This window comes from Sander lucioperca, chromosome 7 (genome assembly GCF_008315115.2).
Source record: "Sander lucioperca isolate FBNREF2018 chromosome 7, SLUC_FBN_1.2, whole genome shotgun sequence".
In the NCBI taxonomy this organism is placed as follows: domain Eukaryota; kingdom Metazoa; phylum Chordata; class Actinopteri; order Perciformes; family Percidae; genus Sander; species Sander lucioperca.
Window position 1 is genome coordinate 26,579,531 of NC_050179.1, and position 20,884 is coordinate 26,600,414.

At 40.5% G+C, this 20,884-nt stretch overlaps 1 protein-coding gene across 4 annotated transcripts in view; it reads left to right on the plus strand.

The window, feature by feature from the left end:
• The window catches only part of LOC116046512 (myosin heavy chain, fast skeletal muscle-like), a 48,749-nt gene extending 31,429 nt beyond the window's left edge, over window positions 1-17,320 (plus strand). For 2 of the 4 annotated variants that reach the window (XM_036003370.1, XM_036003371.1), the window contains exons 2-39: window positions 5,889-6,032; window positions 6,131-6,287; window positions 6,374-6,401; window positions 6,489-6,585; window positions 6,692-6,784; window positions 6,874-6,937; window positions 7,019-7,117; window positions 7,204-7,307; window positions 7,410-7,548; window positions 7,658-7,776; window positions 8,952-9,101; window positions 9,202-9,372; window positions 9,448-9,751; window positions 9,888-9,952; window positions 10,074-10,161; window positions 10,293-10,410; window positions 10,494-10,617; window positions 10,971-11,107; window positions 11,191-11,446; window positions 11,537-11,779; window positions 12,666-12,842; window positions 12,920-13,065; window positions 13,159-13,249; window positions 13,346-13,735; window positions 13,845-13,971; window positions 14,061-14,179; window positions 14,266-14,462; window positions 14,653-14,836; window positions 14,932-15,097; window positions 15,227-15,351; window positions 15,461-15,769; window positions 15,862-16,065; window positions 16,180-16,305; window positions 16,384-16,554; window positions 16,634-16,738; window positions 16,825-16,920; window positions 17,042-17,173; window positions 17,300-17,320. In XM_036003370.1, the coding sequence (XP_035859263.1) occupies window positions 5,889-6,032; window positions 6,131-6,287; window positions 6,374-6,401; window positions 6,489-6,585; window positions 6,692-6,784; window positions 6,874-6,937; window positions 7,019-7,117; window positions 7,204-7,307; window positions 7,410-7,548; window positions 7,658-7,776; window positions 8,952-9,101; window positions 9,202-9,372; window positions 9,448-9,751; window positions 9,888-9,952; window positions 10,074-10,161; window positions 10,293-10,410; window positions 10,494-10,617; window positions 10,971-11,107; window positions 11,191-11,446; window positions 11,537-11,779; window positions 12,666-12,842; window positions 12,920-13,065; window positions 13,159-13,249; window positions 13,346-13,735; window positions 13,845-13,971; window positions 14,061-14,179; window positions 14,266-14,462; window positions 14,653-14,836; window positions 14,932-15,097; window positions 15,227-15,351; window positions 15,461-15,769; window positions 15,862-16,065; window positions 16,180-16,305; window positions 16,384-16,554; window positions 16,634-16,738; window positions 16,825-16,920; window positions 17,042-17,173; window positions 17,300-17,320 (5,586 nt within the window). Of the gene's footprint in view, window positions 1-4,836; window positions 5,045-5,591; window positions 5,814-5,888; window positions 6,033-6,130; window positions 6,288-6,373; window positions 6,402-6,488; window positions 6,586-6,691; window positions 6,785-6,873; window positions 6,938-7,018; window positions 7,118-7,203; window positions 7,308-7,409; window positions 7,549-7,657; window positions 7,777-8,951; window positions 9,102-9,201; window positions 9,373-9,447; window positions 9,752-9,887; window positions 9,953-10,073; window positions 10,162-10,292; window positions 10,411-10,493; window positions 10,618-10,970; window positions 11,108-11,190; window positions 11,447-11,536; window positions 11,780-12,665; window positions 12,843-12,919; window positions 13,066-13,158; window positions 13,250-13,345; window positions 13,736-13,844; window positions 13,972-14,060; window positions 14,180-14,265; window positions 14,463-14,652; window positions 14,837-14,931; window positions 15,098-15,226; window positions 15,352-15,460; window positions 15,770-15,861; window positions 16,066-16,179; window positions 16,306-16,383; window positions 16,555-16,633; window positions 16,739-16,824; window positions 16,921-17,041; window positions 17,174-17,299 lie in introns of those variants that run through there. The other 2 variants (XM_036003369.1, XM_036003368.1) reach the window with 2 other exon arrangements.
• Window positions 17,321-20,884: the final 3,564 nt, after the last annotated feature.

Sequence of the window (20,884 nt, forward strand, 5' to 3'; positions counted from 1 at the left end):
CAGCTACAGAATGTGACAAGTGGAAAAAAGTGTCAGATAAAAAAGAGGAGTAGCCTAGAATAAGGGCTAACTAAAATAGTTTCAAGTATTTTTGTTGTTTCTAAATGTTCTAAATTCTCTTGAAGTTAATGGGGCGGGCATGGCAAGTCCCACTTTAACCATATCCTTATCTACTGTATGTTTTTTCACCTTTGACTGAAAAATGCTTCCACAAAATAAGAAACACATCATAACATAGCTGCAAGCAACAATTCACAGGTTCAAACCTTTTCTCGGCCAACAGAAAGAAGCAGCCAAATCACCAAAGTCAAAGCTGCAAGCAGCATTGAGCGGATTTCGGGCTTTACAAACCTAAGCAAAATCAATTCAGCTGGTTTAATTCTGTAGAAAAATGGGTGAACCGCCAGCCTGCTGAAGCAGTTTACCAGAAATCAGCTGTACTTATATTTGATGTGTATGAAAGTGCTCCTAGCATAATGCTATTACATCATAATGACCAGGTCATGAAAATACAATACTGATGCATTTTGTAAAACCCTAACAGGCTACAGGTTGTCCTAATTCAAAAGTAGGCGATACTCAGCATCCAAAGCAACCAGTTTATCTGCGGATTGAGTCATAAAAATGAACATTCTGATTAATAGTAGATGGGTTGTGGGTGATTTGATTGGATTTGGTTTTATTAGGATCCCCATTAGCTGATGCAGAACATCAGCTACTCTTCCTGGGGTCCACACAAAACATAAAACTACATTTTCAGACAAAACAAACAAAACTATAAAAAATAAGACATTTTCAGACAAAACAGTCATATAATATAAAAATAAGAGCAGTATAGCTAGTATTCTTTTCCTTGCATATATAGATATACATATTCCTTTCCATGTATTCTAATAGTAATATATGATATCACAATAAATACATAAGCACAGAATATAGTAAAAATTCAATCTAACAACATCTTTGTCTACATATCAATATTCCTATACATAAACTAAGTTGGTTACAGTCTTAGGGCCCTTAGATGATCCTTTACTTGTTTTTTAAAACTTGATTTATTATGTGCTTTGGCAATCTCTGCTGGAAGTGAGTTCCAGGTAACCATCCCTCGATACAATACTGTACGTTGCATTGATTGTGTTCGGGCTCTAGGAACTTTAAAAAGACCTCTAGTGGCATGTCTAGTGGTGTATTTATGTGTGTTAGAGCTAAATGTCAGTTGACTATACAAACAATTAGGAATTTTTAATTAATTCATGTTTCTAACAAAAGCCAGGAGTGATGCTGAAAGTCTCTCCGCAACTTTCAACCAGGAGAGTTTGACATGCATGTTGTTTACATTAGACCTAAATGGACATTGAAGGGCAAGACGAGCTGCTCTGTTCTGAACCAGCTGCAGTTTTCCTAGAGCTTTCTTTGCAGTACTTGACCATATCATTGGGCAATAGTCAAGATGTGATAAAACTAGAGTGTGCAGGACTTGTTTGTTCAGGTGTGGTGTTAAAAAAGCCGAGCATCTTTTTATAACAGATATATTCCTCTCCATCTTTGCAACAAGAGAATCTATATGTCTTGTCCACAACAGTTTACAATCTAAGAAAACACCAAGAAGCTTTGTTTCCTCTACTTGTTCAACAGCTACATTATTCAACATCAAATTCAGCTGAGGCCTAGAATTAGAACTAGAACTGGCTGAGGCCAAACCCTACCCTTTGCGAAGTTCTTTGATTGATGGCGACCATGTTTTTTTTTTTACCAATCTTGCTCATTTATAGTAGAAATGTGTATTTCAGTCTGTTTAACATTATGCAAATGATCAAAAAGAAAATCATGGCAAATGTTTATTGTCTAAGAGGCTTTTTTATGGAGCACATTGAGCTGGATTTGTGTGAGACATTTCAAGTCAATCGGATTCACCCTATGAGGGGTGTTGTCTTTCAAAGTTTTGGCCTAAGTTATACCGCACCTTAAGGTTAAATGGCATCATATTTGGAAGCATTAGCACATCATCAGTTATGGTGACAATTTTCATGTCTGTAGCTCGTTCCAGCCCACAGAAACTCGTGAAAAGGTTTTGCGGTATATTTGTGGTATTTGTGGCGCTCTAAATCCTTGCGTAGGCCTATTCCTCAATACATACTGAAGACATGTTACAATGTTGATGATTTTCTGCTAAGCCCCGTGTGATCATTTTCAAGTCAATCGGACTTCGGGTGGGAAAAAACAAGTTTTTAAGCATTAACTATAGCGCCACCATGTGGCCGATTGGGCTTATATTTCTTGGGAAACTAATGCACATCATTTTTCAATCAATGGGCCAAGTTTCGTGTTTAAGCTCATTCCAGCTCACAGGAATTTGAGAGCCAACAAAAGACAACACATAAAAACTAGAACTACAAGTAGTTATGATGGGGTCCAAGCCTCCTCGGCGACAACACAAGGACTCCGCGAATGTGGAACCCATTACGTCAGGAAATATAGTAAGTAAGTAGTTGTAACAGAGTAAAAATATTTTGATAACTTCTGGTCAAGTCCATCTGGAGATGCTATGTGCCAAGTTTCATGCAGATCAGACGCATGGCCTAGGGGGAATTCGAAAAAATGATAAACCAAAATGCATTACAATTGGGTTCCCAGCACCGCTGGTACTGGGATCCACGTTGCCTTGCATACGTAGGATCCCAGCCCCCTCGGGCTTGGACCCCTCATAACAAACCGGAGCACAAACAAAAGGGTTCTACTGTATCCCTTCGGGGTTTGAACCCTAATTAAAGCTGCAAGCAGTGATGAACGGACCCTCGCACCCCTGCCAAATGCACGGCCATGTCGACCAGCATCTCGCCAGTACGACAGTCGACATGGCCGTGCATTTGCCAGATAATTGAACAGCGCGCAGAGTGCGGGGCGATGGATACTATGTATTGTAACTACTTCCTGTTTCATGGCTAAAAGCACAAAAAGGCTTATTTATTTAACCAATTTTATTATTATTTTTTTCTCTCATTTTTTTTCTTCTCCCTTTTCCTTCTCTTCCTTCCCCACCCAATCCCGATAACTCTTTCATTCAACTTAATTCTTTTGTGTTACTGTCTGTTCTTTATACAGTCCCTCCAGAAAAACGTGATTGTGATTATGCGATTGCATAATTCAATGCATAATCAGCCAAAGTCTGCATATTTATGTGGGGGCTGCATTTTTTCAAATATGCCGCACTTTCGCCGCATAAATTGCCGATTTCCGCGCAAAATATGCAGGACTTGCATGATTTGATAATCCCCACATTTTCGTTGCAAAAAAGTCACATATATCTTAGCAGAAAGTTGAAACATGTTGCATTTACTTCACACAAGAGCAGCCATTTTCCCCTGTTGCCATGGGAACTTTATGAAGTGACATAATTACGCGACGTGAACATCATCGAAAAGCTGCAAATCCCGCGATGAAGCCATGAAACCGCAGTTTTTGCAAGTTCCCGCAATTTTTGCAAGTTCCTGCAATTTCATCGCATAAAATTGCATAAATATCCCGCATATTCCATCGCATTTTTTAAGAAAACGTGCCGCATAATCAAGGATTTTTGCCCGCAACAATCACAAAAAAACTCTGCATTTTTCTGGAAGGACTGCTATGACACCTATGTTTTGTTTCCCTTGTCATTGTTTGATGGTATTTGTTGGCACATGTTTGTTCTATCTTGTCCTATATCACCAATAAAATCATTTGAAAAAAAAAAGAAAAAAGGCTGCCACACCGTTAGTAAATACGAACTAAACATGCATTTTGTTGCTCTATATCAACTGTGGACCAAACAATGTAAATGTCAAGTACTTTGGATGTTTGTCAAATGAGGATAACTCATTATTGGCATGTACATGAATGCGGTCAGGAAGAAAAATCACAGTGGGAGTGGGTGTGTTGATGACGTTCTATCATGCTGCTGGTACCGAAAGTAAACAAACAACGAGGGCAAAGAAGAAGATGACACAAAAGACGCTAATGTAAATCTTTAACTGTAGAGACAATGAGAAAATGTTGGCATACAAATTCATGGAACAGCAAGAGACTCAGTTGTTTATGACCAACAAAAAGCCAGAGGTAAATTCCCTGTACAGTATGTGTTCACACTTACTTGGCCATTCAAACTGACTCTGATTCTGAAACAGGCAGAGGAGCCAGATTTTCAGGCAACCGCTATGTCTCTAGTCATTTTTTTGGAGACAGAGTTGAACTATTACTGCCTGAGACATGTTGCAATGTAGTGTTGTTATGTAGGTCACTCACCATATTATGACCTGTCTCAATTTATTTCTGGAAATTCAGTATCAGTAATGAGAGCTACCAGTTAGTAGACTGCCAAATCGTCACTGGACCTTTCTCTCTCAATGCTGCACACCGTGTGTGTGTGTGTGTGTGTGTGTGTGTGTGTGTGTGTATTAGTTTGATAAGAGATCAAAGGAATGGAAAGAAATGTGACCTTAAATGACAGCAAAACTCAATCAGGACACACACTAGTTCTCATCTAAAAATCAAAATCCATTTGATTTGATTTAGATTTTGATATGAGATTAATTTAGATAAATCATGAAGCATGTAATGAATTAGATTTGTTTTTTATTGCTTGACAGTCCTATTTTTAAACTTTTTTTAAATGGTTAAATCAAGGGGGTGATCGAGAGCCAGCAATAAACTTTAATTAGCGTCCCGAGTAAGCAAAAATCAAATCAAGACCTGGCCACATCCACAGAAACCTGAAACAGGATATTTAATCGCAACAAATATCTGCCTATCTTTGGTACCAAATTTGGTATGCTTACCACATTTAACTTTTGGGGTGTCATCAAAAAATGATTTAATATAAATGCTACTTGTGGATACAGTGTGTGACACAGAAGACCTGGGAGTTCCTGCTTGTGGTTGCGGCTATGTTCTTGTCAGCTTGAGATCATTTGAAACATTTGAGTGCATCTTGTTTTGACACCTACTCTAAAAAGAAGAACCGGACCTTTTGAGAAGGATTGGTGATTACTGTTGACAGAGAGGTCAGGTAAGGACAACTTTTAAATATTAACTGTCTTTTTTATAAGCATTTAATACATGTGCAAAATGTCTCATTTATTGAATGTCTGCAGTAATTCATCCACAAATTTTGACAAAACCAAACAATAGGTTAGTATTTATTCTCAGTAATAACCTAGTCTGAAAAGGATTGAGCCAGTTTGTGAGTCAAAGCCCACTTGTAACGAAACAAAGACATGGTTTCAGTGTGGATATATTTCCTATACATCAACATTTTAAGTGCTGTTTAAGATAGATAGATAGATCTTTAATGTCATTACACATTTTTACACAACTGAACTTGGTTGGAGCAATCCAGTTTTCAGCTTAGAAATACATAATAAAATATAAAATATGCACACTTACACACCTCCCTCATGCCGATGACCTCATACACATCATTACCCATACTATAAATGAATACTCTAGAAAAAACACAAATATTACCCATGATATAAATGAGCAGTGAACAGAAAAGTTTAATTGCATGGACTTAAAAACTCTAAGATGGCACTTACTTTGTAATTATCTAACAGAAATCAGCCGCCACAATGAGTACAGACGCAGAGATGGCCGTTTATGGCAAAGCTGCCATTTACCTTCGTAAGCCAGAAAGGGAGAGAATTGAGGCTCAAGCTGCACCATTTGATGCCAAGAGTGCCTGCTACGTGGCCGATGTCAAGGAGCTGTACTTGAAGGGGAAAATCCTCAAGAAAGATGGTGACAAAGTCACCGTCGAAGTCCTGACCACTAAGGAGGTTAGTATCATGAAGTCAGACTCAGCCGGCAATTCAATATGATTAGATCTCATTGTGACAAATGTCCTATTCCAGGAGAGGGTAGTGAAAGAAGCTGACGTCTATCCAATGAACCCTCCCAAGTATGACAAGATTGAGGACATGGCCATGATGACCCATCTCAATGAAGCCTCTGTGCTGTATAACCTCAAAGAGCGTTATGCAGCATGGATGATCTACGTAAGACAATCTGCCTAATGAGAAAAGAGAACTATTGCAAATTGCTATACTTGTAAGAAACATAGAGTTAACTGTTGAATCTCTATGATCACTTTCAGACCTACTCCGGGTTGTTCTGTGCCACTGTGAACCCCTACAAGTGGCTCCCAGTGTACGATGCTGAATGTGTAGCCGCCTATAGAGGCAAGAAGCGTATGGAGGCTCCACCCCACATCTTCTCTGTCTCTGACAACGCTTTTCAGTTCATGCAAACTGGTAAGTCATTACCAGAACAATTTATCAGTATATGAAGTTTCTGTTGCAGTAAATCATAGTTAATAATTTTGTTTTTGCTTTAACAGATAGGGAGAACCAGTCTGTCTTGATCACGTAAGTTTGTTACATTTACATTTGTAGACTTTGTTTAACAAAGTTAAATATCTTGATCAAATCTTATACATCTGTATCTATACCTAGTGGGGAATCTGGTGCTGGAAAGACTGTGAACACCAAGCGTGTCATCCAGTACTTTGCAACAATCGCAGTTGGTGGACCGAAGAGGGACGAGTCAAAGGTATGTTACTGTATGATTACAATTCAGGGTCCTTTCTCTATAGAATATTTTTCCAGGGGAAAAAATGAAGTCATTTCTTGACAGTAATTCTAAACCTGGATTATAGGGGTCACTGGAGGATCAGATTATTGCAGCCAATCCCCTGCTGGAGGCCTATGGTAACGCCAAAACTATTAGGAATGACAACTCTTCTCGTTTTGTAAGTATGGAACAATTTCTACACATTAGAGAGGTCTTGTCACAGATTGCCAATGTGGAGGGACATTAAAAATCCTTTGATCCAAACAGGGTAAATTCATCAGAATCCATTTTGGCGCAACTGGCAAACTGGCAAGTGCTGATATTGAGACGTGTAAGTAATAATACTCATAGTACATACAAACGACTGGAATTGAGAATTGGCCAGACTGTAATTTATGAACAATATTTGTAGATCTGCTGGAGAAGTCTAGAGTGACATTCCAGCTTTCTGATGAAAGAGGCTACCACATCTTCTTCCAGATGATGACCGGCCACATCCCTGAGCTGATTGGTAAGCAGATTGGTGTTGCACATTGTTTAACCTCTTTTCATATGGAACAGATGTTCTGACATTTTCACTCTTTTTTTGATCTCCAGATATGGCACTCATCAGCACCAACCCCTACGACTTCCCCATGTGTAGCATGGGTCAGATCACTGTGGCCAGCATTGATGACAAAGTTGAGCTGGAAGCCACTGATGTGAGTGATCTTCACTTCAAAATATTTAAAAACATTTTTTGCATTAAATGCAATTGCATTTTCCTGAAGTGAATGTTTTGTGTTGACCTCTTTTGAACTCAGAACGCTATTGATATCCTGGGCTTCAGTCATGAAGAGAAGGTGAGCATCTACAAGTTGACTGGTGCTGTGCTCCACCATGGTAACATGAAGTTCAAGCAGAAGCAGCGTGAGGAGCAGGCTGAGCCTGATGGCACAGAGGGTGAGTATTGCTCAGCTCAGAGTGAATAGCTTGGAAACAATAGTTAGGAAGTTCTTAATCACACTGGTGTCTGTTTACATCATGATGGAAATCTCTGAACTATTTTCAGAGGCTGACAAGGTTGCTTACTTGCTGGGTCTGAACTCCGCTGACATGCTCAAAGCTCTGTGCTATCCCAGAGTGAAGGTCGGAAATGAGTATGTCACCAAGGGACAGACTGTACCTCAGGTAAACATGAAGTATCAATATCCTACTATTTAAAACAGATTAGTTATGTTAGTTTTACTAAATTAATGTAGCAAAGGGTTTATTGGAAATTAGAATACAAGGCAGTGTTCAATATATTGCTACTTTAAGAGTTTTACACACTGAATGCTAAATACATAATGTAGAATAAGTCTAGGACCGTCTTAGATGTAATTTTTTATTATTAGATCTTTTGTATTATTTACCTCACTAGTGAGGGGCCCGTTCAGGCCGATTGCTTGGCCTGTGGTATTGGTGCTTGTAGCTTTCTCGAGAATACCTCATACAATCAACTTAATGCTCACACTGCGCTTCCTTGGGTCCTGAGCAATACACCTGCCATGACAAAGTTGCATCACATACCCAAACCACGGCTCCTCATGGTCAGAAACTGGTTTCACTGGTTCAGGGGGGAGAATATCAAGAGCAAACTTTACCATTGCCTGTGGGCCCAAGGTAAAAGGGCCACAAATAGCTATAGATTTATTATGATGTTCAGATATGAAAAATATAGGATATGTTACAATCCTAAATCATTGTACTGATAAATAACTTACAAAGCACTTAAAAATGGACAAATCAACTGCAGTTCTAACTTACTGTGTCCTACTTCAGAGGAAAACGTACTGCTACATTTCCCTGACAGAGAAATGTTACATTGCAGATTAAGATTTTTCCTCACAAAATTATTCATCATTACACTATGCAGCATTATTTTCTAAGTATGTAAGTACATTCTGCTGATAATTCCTGTCTTTTACGCTTTACTTTAAGTAGACATCGGAATGCAGGACTTGTACTGTGTGTGGTGATTAAAAAATTTACCATGGGTTAGTTTGAATGAGGAGGCAGCTGCCAGGAGGAAGAAATGCTTTGCCGAACACCATATGATGCCTGGCTTTTGTTTAATATCTATTGTCGGCAAAAAAAATCTTGTTAGCATAATGTACGCTATTTTATTGAGTTTTCTCTTACTCAAATCCGTTTACATGTGTGTAACACCTTTCGCATATTCAAGTCACCACATTCAAACGGAAAACCGGACGGACTGACTCACACACAAATTGCTGCCTTTAATAAAGAGATTAGAAGAAATACCAGAAATCAATACCAATGATTTTATAAAAAGGTCAAATCACATCCTTGTTTTTATTCAGGTGATGAACTCAGTGTCAGCCCTGGCCAAGGCTATCTATGAGAGGATGTTCTTGTGGATGGTCGTTCGTATTAACCAGATGTTGGACACTAAACAAGCAAGACAGTTCTACATTGGTGTCCTGGATATTGCTGGTTTTGAAATCTTTGATGTAAGCTTCATTTCCAACAATTCAGAAGCTGATACTTTTCATAACAGAATCATTCTTATTGCCCTGCGAGAGATTATACTGGTTAATTGTCCCCTCACAGTTCAACACCTTGGAACAGCTGTGCATCAACTTCACCAATGAGAAACTGCAACAGTTTTTCAACCACACCATGTTTGTCCTGGAGCAAGAGGAGTACAAGAAGGAGGGTATTATCTGGGAGTTCATTGACTTTGGCATGGACTTGGCTGCCTGCATTGAGCTCATTGAAAAGGTAATAATTTGGTGATTATGTATAATTGTTCTTAATTTGAATATATGTGACATACTTCTTCCCACTTTTTTCAAGCCCATGGGCATCTTCTCCATCCTTGAAGAGGAGTGCATGTTCCCCAAGGCCACAGACACATCCTTCAAGAACAAGCTGTATGACCAGCATCTTGGAAAAACCAAAGCATTTGAGAAGCCTAAGCCCCCCAAGAAAGGCAAGATTGAGGCCCACTTCTCCCTGGTGCACTACGCTGGTACCGTGGACTACAATATCGCTGGCTGGCTGGAAAAGAACAAGGATCCACTGAATGACTCCGTCTGTCAGCTGTACCAGAAATCCCCAGTGAAACTGCTGGCTCTCTGCTTCCCTGCTATCGTTGAGGGTATGATAGTAACTGCAGTAAACTAGAACATGTTTTTAGGCTATACTGTATATGTTTAAGTAACTGTAGCAAGTTTTAATGTCAATTTTATTTGTCATCTTAATTGTCTAACATGTCTAATTAAAACTATCAACAGATACTACCAAGAAGGGAGGCAAGAAGAAGGGTGGTTCTATGCAGACTGTGTCTTCACAGTTTAGGGTAATGTTGCAAACTTATCATATATATATATATATATATATATATATATATATATATATCAGTTTATGTTCAAACTCACTATTGATTACATGTCATAAGACTCCTCATTTTGGATCTACAGGAGAACTTGGGGAAGCTGATGACTAACTTGAGGAGCACCCATCCTCACTTTGTGCGCTGCCTGATTCCCAATGAGTCAAAGACTCCAGGTAGATGGAAAACTTAATCTTAAGAGATTCTTTGAGGAGTGGTTTTGTTTTGTTAATATGGTTTATTTAATTGTTTGCTGCTTTAGCGTATATTTAGTCAAAGAAATAATTAAGAAATGTCTTTTTTACAGGTCTCATGGAGAACTTCCTGGTCATCCACCAGCTCAGGTGTAACGGTGTGCTGGAGGGTATCAGAATCTGCAGAAAAGGTTTCCCCAGTCGAATCCCCTATGCTGACTTCAAGCAGAGGTATCAATGGATATTTTAGCAGAATTTTGATAAAGATTATTAAATGAAAATGCTCACACTGACCATTAACTCTCATAAAAAAGGTACAAGGTGCTGAATGCTAGTGTCATCCCAGAGGGCCAGTTCATTGACAACAAGAAGGCTTCAGAGAAGCTGCTTGGGTCAATTGATGTTCCACATGATGAGTACAAATTCGGACACACAAAAGTAAAGAGCTTGCTTTCTTTATTTTACTGTAGAATAATGACCAAAGAGGTTAGGTTGTTCAGTCCAGTGTGTTTGATTGTTTTTTTGTTAATTATATATGTATTATATCTGTTAATAATAAAGCTAAATATCTCTAAACTACTTACATGATTGTAGAGTTTGGTGCCAAGGAATAAGTGATTTATTTTAAGTATAGAGGCAGAGCAGCCTGCATGTGGCCATTTATAAAACACCTACGCCTTAGAAGCCTTAAAACATGTAGGGTAAACGAAAATCCTTTTTTGTTTAACAGGGTGTGAAGTATTCACTATCTGAGTTCATCCTACATTCATTTTTATTTTGTGTTTGATCAGGTGTTCTTCAAGGCCGGTCTGCTGGGTGTCCTTGAGGAGATGAGAGATGAAAAACTGTCAACTCTGGTCACCATGACTCAGGCTTTGGCCCGTGGTTATGTCATGAGAAAGGAGTTTGTGAAGATGACGGAGAGGAGGCATGTTTAAAACAGCTCATTCTGAATGATGGTACGAAAAATCAATAACAATATTGTCCATAACAGCTATTTCTTGTCCTCAGGGAAGCCATATATTCCATCCAGTACAACATCCGCTCATTCATGAATGTCAAACACTGGCCATGGATGAAGGTGTACTACAAGATCAAACCTATGCTGAAGAGTGCTGAAACTGAGAAGGAGCTGGCAAATATGAAGGAGAACTATGATAAGATGAAAACTGACTTGGCTGCTGCCCTGGCCAAGAAGAAGGAACTGGAGGAGAAGATGGTGTCCCTTATGCAGGAGAAGAATGATCTGCAGCTGCAAGTAGCATCTGTAAGTACACATCAACATAAAGTTGTGCTTTTTCATGCATCTCAAAGTGTATGTGCTAACATCACCATCTGTTTGCAAATGTTTACCTAGGAATCAGAAAATCTGAATGATGCTGAAGAGAGATGTGAGGGACTTATCAAGAGTAAGATTCAGATGGAGGCCAAACTCAAAGAGACAACTGAGAGACTGGAGGATGAAGAGGAAATCAATGCTGAGCTCACTGCCAAGAAGAGAAAGCTGGAGGATGAATGCTCTGAGCTCAAGAAGGATATTGATGACCTGGAGCTTACCTTGGCCAAAGTGGAAAAAGAGAAACATGCAACAGAGAACAAGGTTTGTATATAATAGTTTTCCCGCTAAATACATTCTGGAGGGGAGACCCACCGCTGCAGAATTATTGGTGCCGCAGCTTTAGAATTTTACTTTTTCATTAAGTCACAATTTCCCGACTCTGCAGAGCTGAGGTTGAGGTTGAGCGACTGGAACAGTGCAAGGATGGCAATCAATCGCAAAGTCATGACAACCAAACAACAGCACGAGTACAGCATTTTCACCTCATGCAGAGTGATAAACAAAGACAAAAGCCTTGACGGCTAATTCTCATGGAAGCCACGCTCACGCAGGTCCCATGGAATAGAACAGCCACAATGGCTTAGAAAATACCGTTACGATGACTGAGTTTATTAAATTTACTGTTTCTCTGACCCCCGATGAGGAAAGAAGTGTGTGCACCCTGCAGTTCATCTGCTACACCCCTGCTGCAGGAGATGTATTCACACAACAGGCTGTATTCACTTACTGTTTCAAACTTTTCCAGGTCATGTTAAAAATATGATGCGATACGGGCACTGCTAAATGAGTTATTTATCTGGAACTGTTCATTAGCTGTGGTTGATATATGTCAAGCTGAACGGACTCACAGTAGTAAACAGATTTTATTCTCACCCAAAGACTGAAACCAAACTCGTTCTTAGAGAGAAAGGACACTACATAATGTAATGTAATGGAAAGGCATTTGACCCTTTGCTATTTTGCATTACTGTTACAGGCTGGTAGCGTAGCTACTAGTGCACCCCCACTAATTTTCAACCTCAACATTAACCCTTCCCCCACCTGCCCATTAAAAAAGAATCCAGAGGAAAAACTGTAATAATCCGTCCAGCATATCAAGTAAGATTATAATGACAGTTTAAAGACAATATTTTTCTTGCACACTTAGGTTAAGAACCTGACCGAGGAGATGGCCTCTCAGGATGAGAGCATTGCTAAGCTGACCAAGGAAAAGAAAGCCCTTCAGGAGGCTCATCAGCAGACTCTTGATGACCTGCAGGCAGAGGAAGACAAAGTCAACACTCTGACCAAGGCCAAGACCAAGCTTGAGCAGCAAGTGGATGATGTAAGTTTACAAAGTCTCTTGGATTGGAAAAGCAGGATTCTTGAATTTGATGATTAAAAATGAGTCTTATTTTTCAGCTTGAGGGTTCTCTGGAGCAAGAGAAGAAGCTCCGTATGGACCTTGAGAGATCCAAGAGAAAGCTTGAGGGTGATCTGAAACTGGCCCAGGAATCCATCATGGATCTTGAGAATGAGAAGCAGCAGGCTGATGAGAAGATCAAAAAGTAATAGTTTTTGAATTTGTACACAAGAATCATTCTTTCAAAATGTGTGGTCAACTGCATGAACTCTATGTACTTCATCTAAACTTCTCACAGGAAGGACTTTGAAATCAGTCAGCTCCTTAGCAAAGTTGAAGATGAGCAGTCACTGGGTGCTCAGCTTCAGAAGAAGATCAAGGAGCTCCAGGTCACATATGGTTTTACAGAAAACATTTCTGATATTTCCAATTTTGTGTATTAAAAGTGAAAGTTTACTGAAAGACCTTATATCTACATTCAACAGGCTCGTATTGAGGAACTGGAGGAGGAGATTGAGGCTGAGCGTGCTGCTCGTGCCAAGGTTGAGAAGCAGAGAGCTGACCTCTCCAGGGAACTTGAGGAGATCAGTGAGAGGCTGGAGGAGGCCGGTGGTGCCACTGCTTCTCAGATTGAGATGAACAAGAAGCGTGAAGCTGAGTTCCAGAAGCTCCGTCGTGATCTTGAGGAGTCCACTCTGCAGCATGAATCCACTGCTGCTGCTCTTCGCAAGAAGCAGGCTGACAGCGTTGCTGAGCTGGGAGAGCAGATCGACAACCTCCAGCGTGTAAAGCAGAAGCTTGAGAAGGAAAAGAGTGAATACAAGATGGAGATTGATGACCTCTCCAGCAACATGGAGAATGTGGCTAAAGCAAAGGTACACACAATGTATTACATGCTATTTTATTACCCAAATTAATATAGTAAAAAAAGTACATGTTATAGATAAAATCTGATCACTGGTCTCATCTCTATTTACTCATTAGGGAAATCTTGAAAAGATGTGCCGTACTCTTGAGGACCAACTCAGCGAACTGAAGACCAAGAATGATGAAAATGTTCGTCAAATCAATGACACAAGTGCACAGAGAGCACGTCTCCTGACAGAAAATGGTATCTACAAGCTATCAGTTAACGATCTGTTGTGTATGTTATTGTGAAACGTGTCACAAACTAATATATCGTGGCATCTTTCACACAAGGTGAGTTCAGCCGTCAAGTTGAAGAGAAAGAAGCTCTTGTCTCCCAGCTGACCAGAGGCAAACAGGCATTCACACAGCAGATTGAGGAGCTCAAAAGACATGTTGAAGAGGAGCTTAAGGTAAGAAACCGTTAAGTAAGTGTGTATTGGTACTATTTGTTTGGGATTCAGGAATTTTGTAAATTCAATCATATTTCTTACACCAGGCCAAGAATGCTCTTGCCCATGGACTGCAATCAGCCCGCCATGACTGTGATCTGCTGAGGGAGCAGTTTGAGGAGGAGCAAGAGGCCAAGGCTGAGCTGCAGCGTGGAATGTCCAAGGCCAACAGTGAGGTGGCTCAGTGGAGAGCTAAGTATGAAACTGATGCTATCCAGCGCACTGAGGAGCTTGAGGAAGCCAAGTGAGTAACATTCAAACAATTCAATGGCCAGTGTATCATTTTAGCATTATTCAACTTTGGAGCAAACATTTTACAGCTCTGCCTTCATATGTTCATCTAGATCTTTAAAAGCTAGCTATTAATAACAACACTAGGCTTTACGTCACTTCATAGTTTTCAGTGGGAAACAAATCTTGCCTTTTTCAAACAGGAAAAAGCTGGCTCAGCGTCTTCAGGAGGCTGAGGAGCAGATTGAGGCAGTGAATTCCAAGTGTGCTTCTCTTGAGAAAACCAAACAGAGGCTCCAGAGTGAGGTGGAGGACCTCATGATTGATGTGGAGAGAGCCAATGGGCTGGCTGCCAACCTGGACAAGAAGCAGAGGAACTTTGACAAGGTAGCATTGTTAACTTTGTGTTGCCAAGCCACACAAACAATGAAAGATATATATATTTTTCCTCATATTGCTACATAACCAATCGTGTTATTCAGGTGTTGGCAGAGTGGAAACAGAAGTACGAGGAGGGTCAGGCAGAGCTCGAGGGAGCACAGAAGGAGACTCGTTCTCTCAGCACTGAGCTGTTCAAGATGAAGAACTCTTATGAGGAATCTCTGGATCAGCTGGAGACCATGAAGCGTGAAAACAAGAACCTGCAACGTGAGTTCTACATTATGTAACAGTTACATTGTATTCAACACATTTTTCTACATGTGTTCAGTTAGAATGAAGTGTTTATATTTTACATTGTAAGGCTTAACAATATAAAACACATGTATCTCTCTGCAGAGGAGATCTCAGATCTGACTGAACAGCTTGGTGAGACTGGCAAGAGCATCCATGAGCTGGAGAAGTCCAAGAAGCAGGTGGAGACCGAGAAGTCTGAGATCCAGACGGCTCTTGAAGAGGCTGAGGTACATTTTCTTCTGGGGACGTCTTCTGAAAAAAAATCTAAATCATGGACAAATATACTTTAAAAGGTTTGAAGGCAGAAATTAATATTTAATTCTTTGATATCATCAGGGAACTCTGGAACACGAGGAGTCTAAGATCCTGCGTGTCCAGCTGGAGCTCAACCAGATTAAGGGTGAGGTGGACAGGAAGCTGGCAGAGAAAGATGAGGAGATGGAGCAGATCAAGAGGAACAGCCAGAGGGTGATTGACTCCATGCAGAGCAATCTGGATTCTGAGGTCAGGAGCAGAAACGATGCCCTGAGAATCAAAAAGAAGATGGAGGGAGACCTGAATGAGATGGAGATTCAGCTGAGCCACGCCAATCGCCAGGCTGCTGAGTCCCAGAAGCAGCTGAGGAATGTGCAGGCACAGCTGAAGGTATTATAGACACAGAGCTGTTGCACAGACTATGATCAGTGCAGGTACATTGTGGCATTCATGTGAATACTGTCCTGATATTTTTTCTCTAGGATGCACAACTGCACCTTGATGATGCTGTCAGAGCCCAGGAGGAGTTCAAGGAACAAGCTGCTATGGTGGATCGCAGAAACGGTCTGATGGTAGCTGAAATCGAGGAACTTAGAGTTGCTCTGGAACAGACGGAGAGAAGTCGCAAAATCGCTGAGCAGGAGCTGGTGGACGCCAGTGAGCGTGTTGGACTTCTGCACTCTCAGGTGAACAAGCCAAATCAGTTCTTCAATAATTCAAAAATCTAATGACAATTTAATTAACATGTGAAAATCAGACATGTGATGACTAACGTGCCTAAATCTTTTTTTGCCTTTTAGAACACAAGCCTTCTGAACTCCAAGAAGAAGCTTGAGTCTGACCTGGTCCAGGTCCAGAGTGAAGTGGATGACACTGTTCAGGAAGCAAGGAATGCAGAGGAGAAGGCCAAGAAGGCCATCACTGATGTATGTTTACATTTTAATTGCTCTTACTGTCACTCCAATGTGTTTTTTCAAGATCATTCTAATCAACATCTCTTCTAGGCTGCTATGATGGCTGAGGAGCTGAAGAAGGAGCAGGATACCAGCTCCCACCTGGAGAGGATGAAGAAGAACCTGGAGGTCTCTGTTAAGGACCTGCAGCACCGCCTGGATGAGGCTGAGAACCTGGCCATGAAGGGTGGCAAGAAGCAGCTCCAGAAACTTGAGTCCAGGGTAAGAAAGAAAGAAAGAATTTGCAGAGCTGAACTTATTAAAAAATGATGTATTCTTATTGCCTTATTGTTCATTGAAGGTGCGTGAACTGGAGGCAGAGGTTGAGGCTGAGCAGAGACGCGGAGCAGATGCTATTAAGGGTGTCCGCAAATATGAGAGGAGGGTGAAGGAACTCACCTATCAGGTACAGTCACTTTGATAGTTGTCATACAAATCAACTTAACAAATTTATTACAAAAACATTTATTTACTTTAAATAAACCTTTACAGACTGAGGAGGACAAGAAAAACGTTGCCAGGCTGCAGGATCTAGTTGACAAGTTGCAGCTCAAAGTCAAGGCCTACAAGAGGCAGGCTGAGGAGGCGGTAAGGACAATATATAGATTTTCAACACTGAAAGCTTGATACTGTGGCAGATTTATTTCAATTGAAGATTACCTTTGGTCTTTTATGAGATTCAAAAATGTCAATCTCTATGGTTTTTCAGGAGGAGCAGGCCAACACTCATCTGTCCAAGTGCAGGAAGGTGCAGCATGAGCTGGAGGAGGCTGAGGAGCGCGCTGACATCGCAGAGTCTCAGGTCAACAAGATGAGAGCAAAGAGCCGTGACTCTGGCAAGGTAAACATACCAATAAAGATGTAAATTTAAATTTTAAATTTAATTAAAAAAAAGTTATGACAGAAATATACTGTCAGATTTGTCTGAAATAAAGTTGATCAAACCCTTTTTTATTTGTGTTTTTAGGGAAAAGAGGCAGCTGAATAAAGAAAACTGCCTGATCAACTGTTTCTAATCATATAATATGATGTGAGATGTGCTGTAAAAATAAATGTTTTCCTCGTCACAGTTAAATTGCTGTCTGCCTGCTTCTTTTCATTGCACTGTTTCCTGCAAAATGATAAGTGTTAGACTGGGAAAGTGGCTTTCCAGTAAAAACAATTGTATTAAGAATTAATATATGTATACCAAAATTATCACGGTTTTCGGTATTATCGCGGCATTTTTAAAAGTGTGTTCAATATGTTCAGAAAGCACTGATAGGCCTACCCAAGCTGAAATAGTTTCAAAAAGTGTAACAGTGTTTATTATATTACAACAATATAGGCAAAAGGCTTGTAAAAACTATTGAAAACTAGTTTCTGAAACACTGGCCCGCTGTAGGGTGTTCGGTAAGAACTTGAACCATAGATGTCTGACTTTGAGATCCAGGAAGATTTATTTCTTTAACGATGAATGAATGTGAGTTAACTATGAAGTTGTATTTGACGTTACATGTGAAGTTGGATGTGGTTCTGAAATATAAGCAAATAATAATGCACATTAATAAGCATCTGACTTACTATGTACATTATTTACCAAAACTAAATGTTATAGCCACCAGCTTATAACAAGAAACAATGCTAAGAATTATAGTGATTTCTCTGTAATAATTAACATAAATGTAACATATTGCTCAATAACACAAACTGAGAATAAGCCACATCTATTACAGCACACATATCCATAACGGAGCAAACAGTGTAATACACCTTTAATAGCTAAGCATGTGGCTCCACAGCACCAGTCTGTTTACTGGCGATTGCACCTTGGTGGCAAATTGCCCTAACACAACCTGAATATCAACATGTGGCTGCACAAGTAATATTAAAAAATCTGCACTCTATCAGCTATGCATTAAGAAACACAGCAACAGCAATATTATCAAGGCGATAATATATCTCTCTCTCTCCAAATAAATGTCATGTCGTAACACGGGCTAAACCACAGTGAGCAGAACACTATTGAAATATGAATAAACGTAGCTTTAATGTTTACACAGATAACGAGGCAGTAAAATCCGTGACAGTTTAACAAGCTACAGAATAGTTTTAACTTACGTTCTGGGCTACACACTTCACTGCTGTTCTGTCCCCTTCTCCTGCATGAGCGCGAGTGATTGGCAGGAGATCAAAGCGATGACTCTTGTCACATCGTCTCAGGAGAGAGCGCAAGTGTTACTATGGCCTTTTTTACAAGGCTGATACATGTCCTGAGAGCTGTCATCTTCTCCTTCCCCCATGATTCCAACTTCAAGAAACGCACTGTAGGCTACGCAGTGTGCCCGCGCGGCAACTTCAGGAGACTCGGATGAAGCTGGGAACACGCGGTTTCCACACCGTGGTAATCCACCGAGATAATAATGATATTTTAAATAAAAACGGTAATTGTTATCATCAACATTTTTACCGTGGTTTACCGTTACACCGGTAGTCGTTACATCCCTACTGCAGTACAAAGAACTACCAAGCAACAAGTAACGTTAGCCTACAGTAAGTCTTAAATGACAATTGAAAAATGTAATTTAATTAGGCTATACCATCTGACTATCAGGGTCATATGGGAGGGTGCTCTCAAACGTGGTTCCCCGCTAACAATTTATGGTTCCCAGAACGTTCCGGGAACATTTGTTTTTGGTTGCGGGAACGTCCCCTGAAGGTTATGTTTTTGTTAGATTTTGGTTCCCATGGAAAGTTTTCTTAACGTTTATGGAATGTTAGTTTTTGGTTACATCGAACATTCACAGAACCTTTATGGAATGTTCCCCTAACGTTGTAACTTAACTTTATCAACCATGGTACCAAAAATTAAAAAATGTATATAATAATCAGAATCAGTTATACATAACATTATACATATAGGCACATAATATACAAAAAAATACAACTATACAAACTAGAACTGCAAGCAGTTATGACGGGGCCCAAGCCACCCACGCCAGTCGCCCCCGACGTCCCGTGGAGCGCGCGAAAGCGGAACCCGAAGACGGGCGGCGGGGAGGCAAACGTCGGTAAATATCGAGAGGCGCGAGCCGCGACGTCTGCGGTACGTCGCCGTTGCAAACGTAGCGGTCAACAGTTCACCTCCACGCATATACGGACTACCTTTAAGAATTCTCTACAATAAACAAACTTCTTAACCCCCCTGACTGCAGGAGACAGCAGTGAGAAATGAGAGCGTGACCGAGAGGGTGGAGGGGGGAGGCAGGTGTGGTGGTTGAAGGAGCAGGGGAGGTGGTCAAGTTGTTGCAAATGGCGTCATAGGCGCCGATTTATGTTTTCCTCCGTGGGTGCTTCGTGGGAAATTAAGCATCAATGCCACCGACATAACCAATCACGCTATGACAGACGCGCCACTTAGCACCAACTGCAATGTTTAATTGCACGGTATTGGCGCCTATGAACGGTGTTGATTTTGGATTGAAAAAGTGAGAAAAGAGTTGAATTTGTCCACTGTGAAGGTTGTAGAAACTTTGTCAGGTGGGTTAAGAAGTTTGTTTATTGTAGAAAACTAGGGGAGCATGCAAAAGCAAAAACCAAAACGTAACGGTAGGAGGTAAATATCAGTAAATATTGAGAAGTGTGAGCTGCAAGGTCTGTGGTACAATCCCATTGCAAATATGTCATTAACAGTGATTGAGTTAAAGTGCCAAAACATGTCTACGTCGATTATAGCGCCACCTAATGGCCGATCTTCACCAAATTTGGTACAGAGCATCATAGTTGCATGTTCAACAATCATTTCAAGTTCCTTGCTGATAACATTTAATTTGGCCGAGATATGATATGATACGTGTGCGGTAGCTAGCTATGAAAATTTGTTTGGTCGTCAAATGCGCATACTTTAACGTAGCAAAATTCCTTGAATAACTTTTGGTCAGGTCCATCTGGAGATGCTACCTACCAGGTTTCGAGCTGATCCGTCGCACGGCCTAGGACGAGTTCTAAAAAGTTGGTTTTGCGCATTGCGCGATATTGCGAAAAATATTTTAAGAAAAAATGGGTGTGGCCGATATCATTTGATTCAGCTTGATTCAAGGACCACATGGATGTAAGTATTTCTAATGTGCGATGTGGAATGTGGGAGTTAAAGGCAAAAAAACATTATAGCGCCACCTAGTGGTCCACATGTGTAATTTTTGGTAGGTGTGGTCCTTGACCCATTGTCTATCTACCCTGTAAATTTAAAGTTGTTCACATTAGTGTAAGTGGTAAATCTAGACTTGGGTCCCATAGGCCATGCCCACTTTGACCCCTCAGTACCCTACTCTAGAGATGGCCTCAGGAGTGTCCCTAGATGGTACCCATCAAATTTTGTAAAAATCGGATGAGCCGTTCATGAGATATACACTTTTTGTACTTGTAGCGCCCCCTAGTGACCAATTTTCATAAAACGCATGGGGGACCTCCACAGGGTCATGTCAAACAAGAATCCAAAGTTTGGCATTGATAGCATTTATTTTGGCTGAGATATGGCAAAGTTGGTGTTTTAATAGTTAGCTACACAAATTTG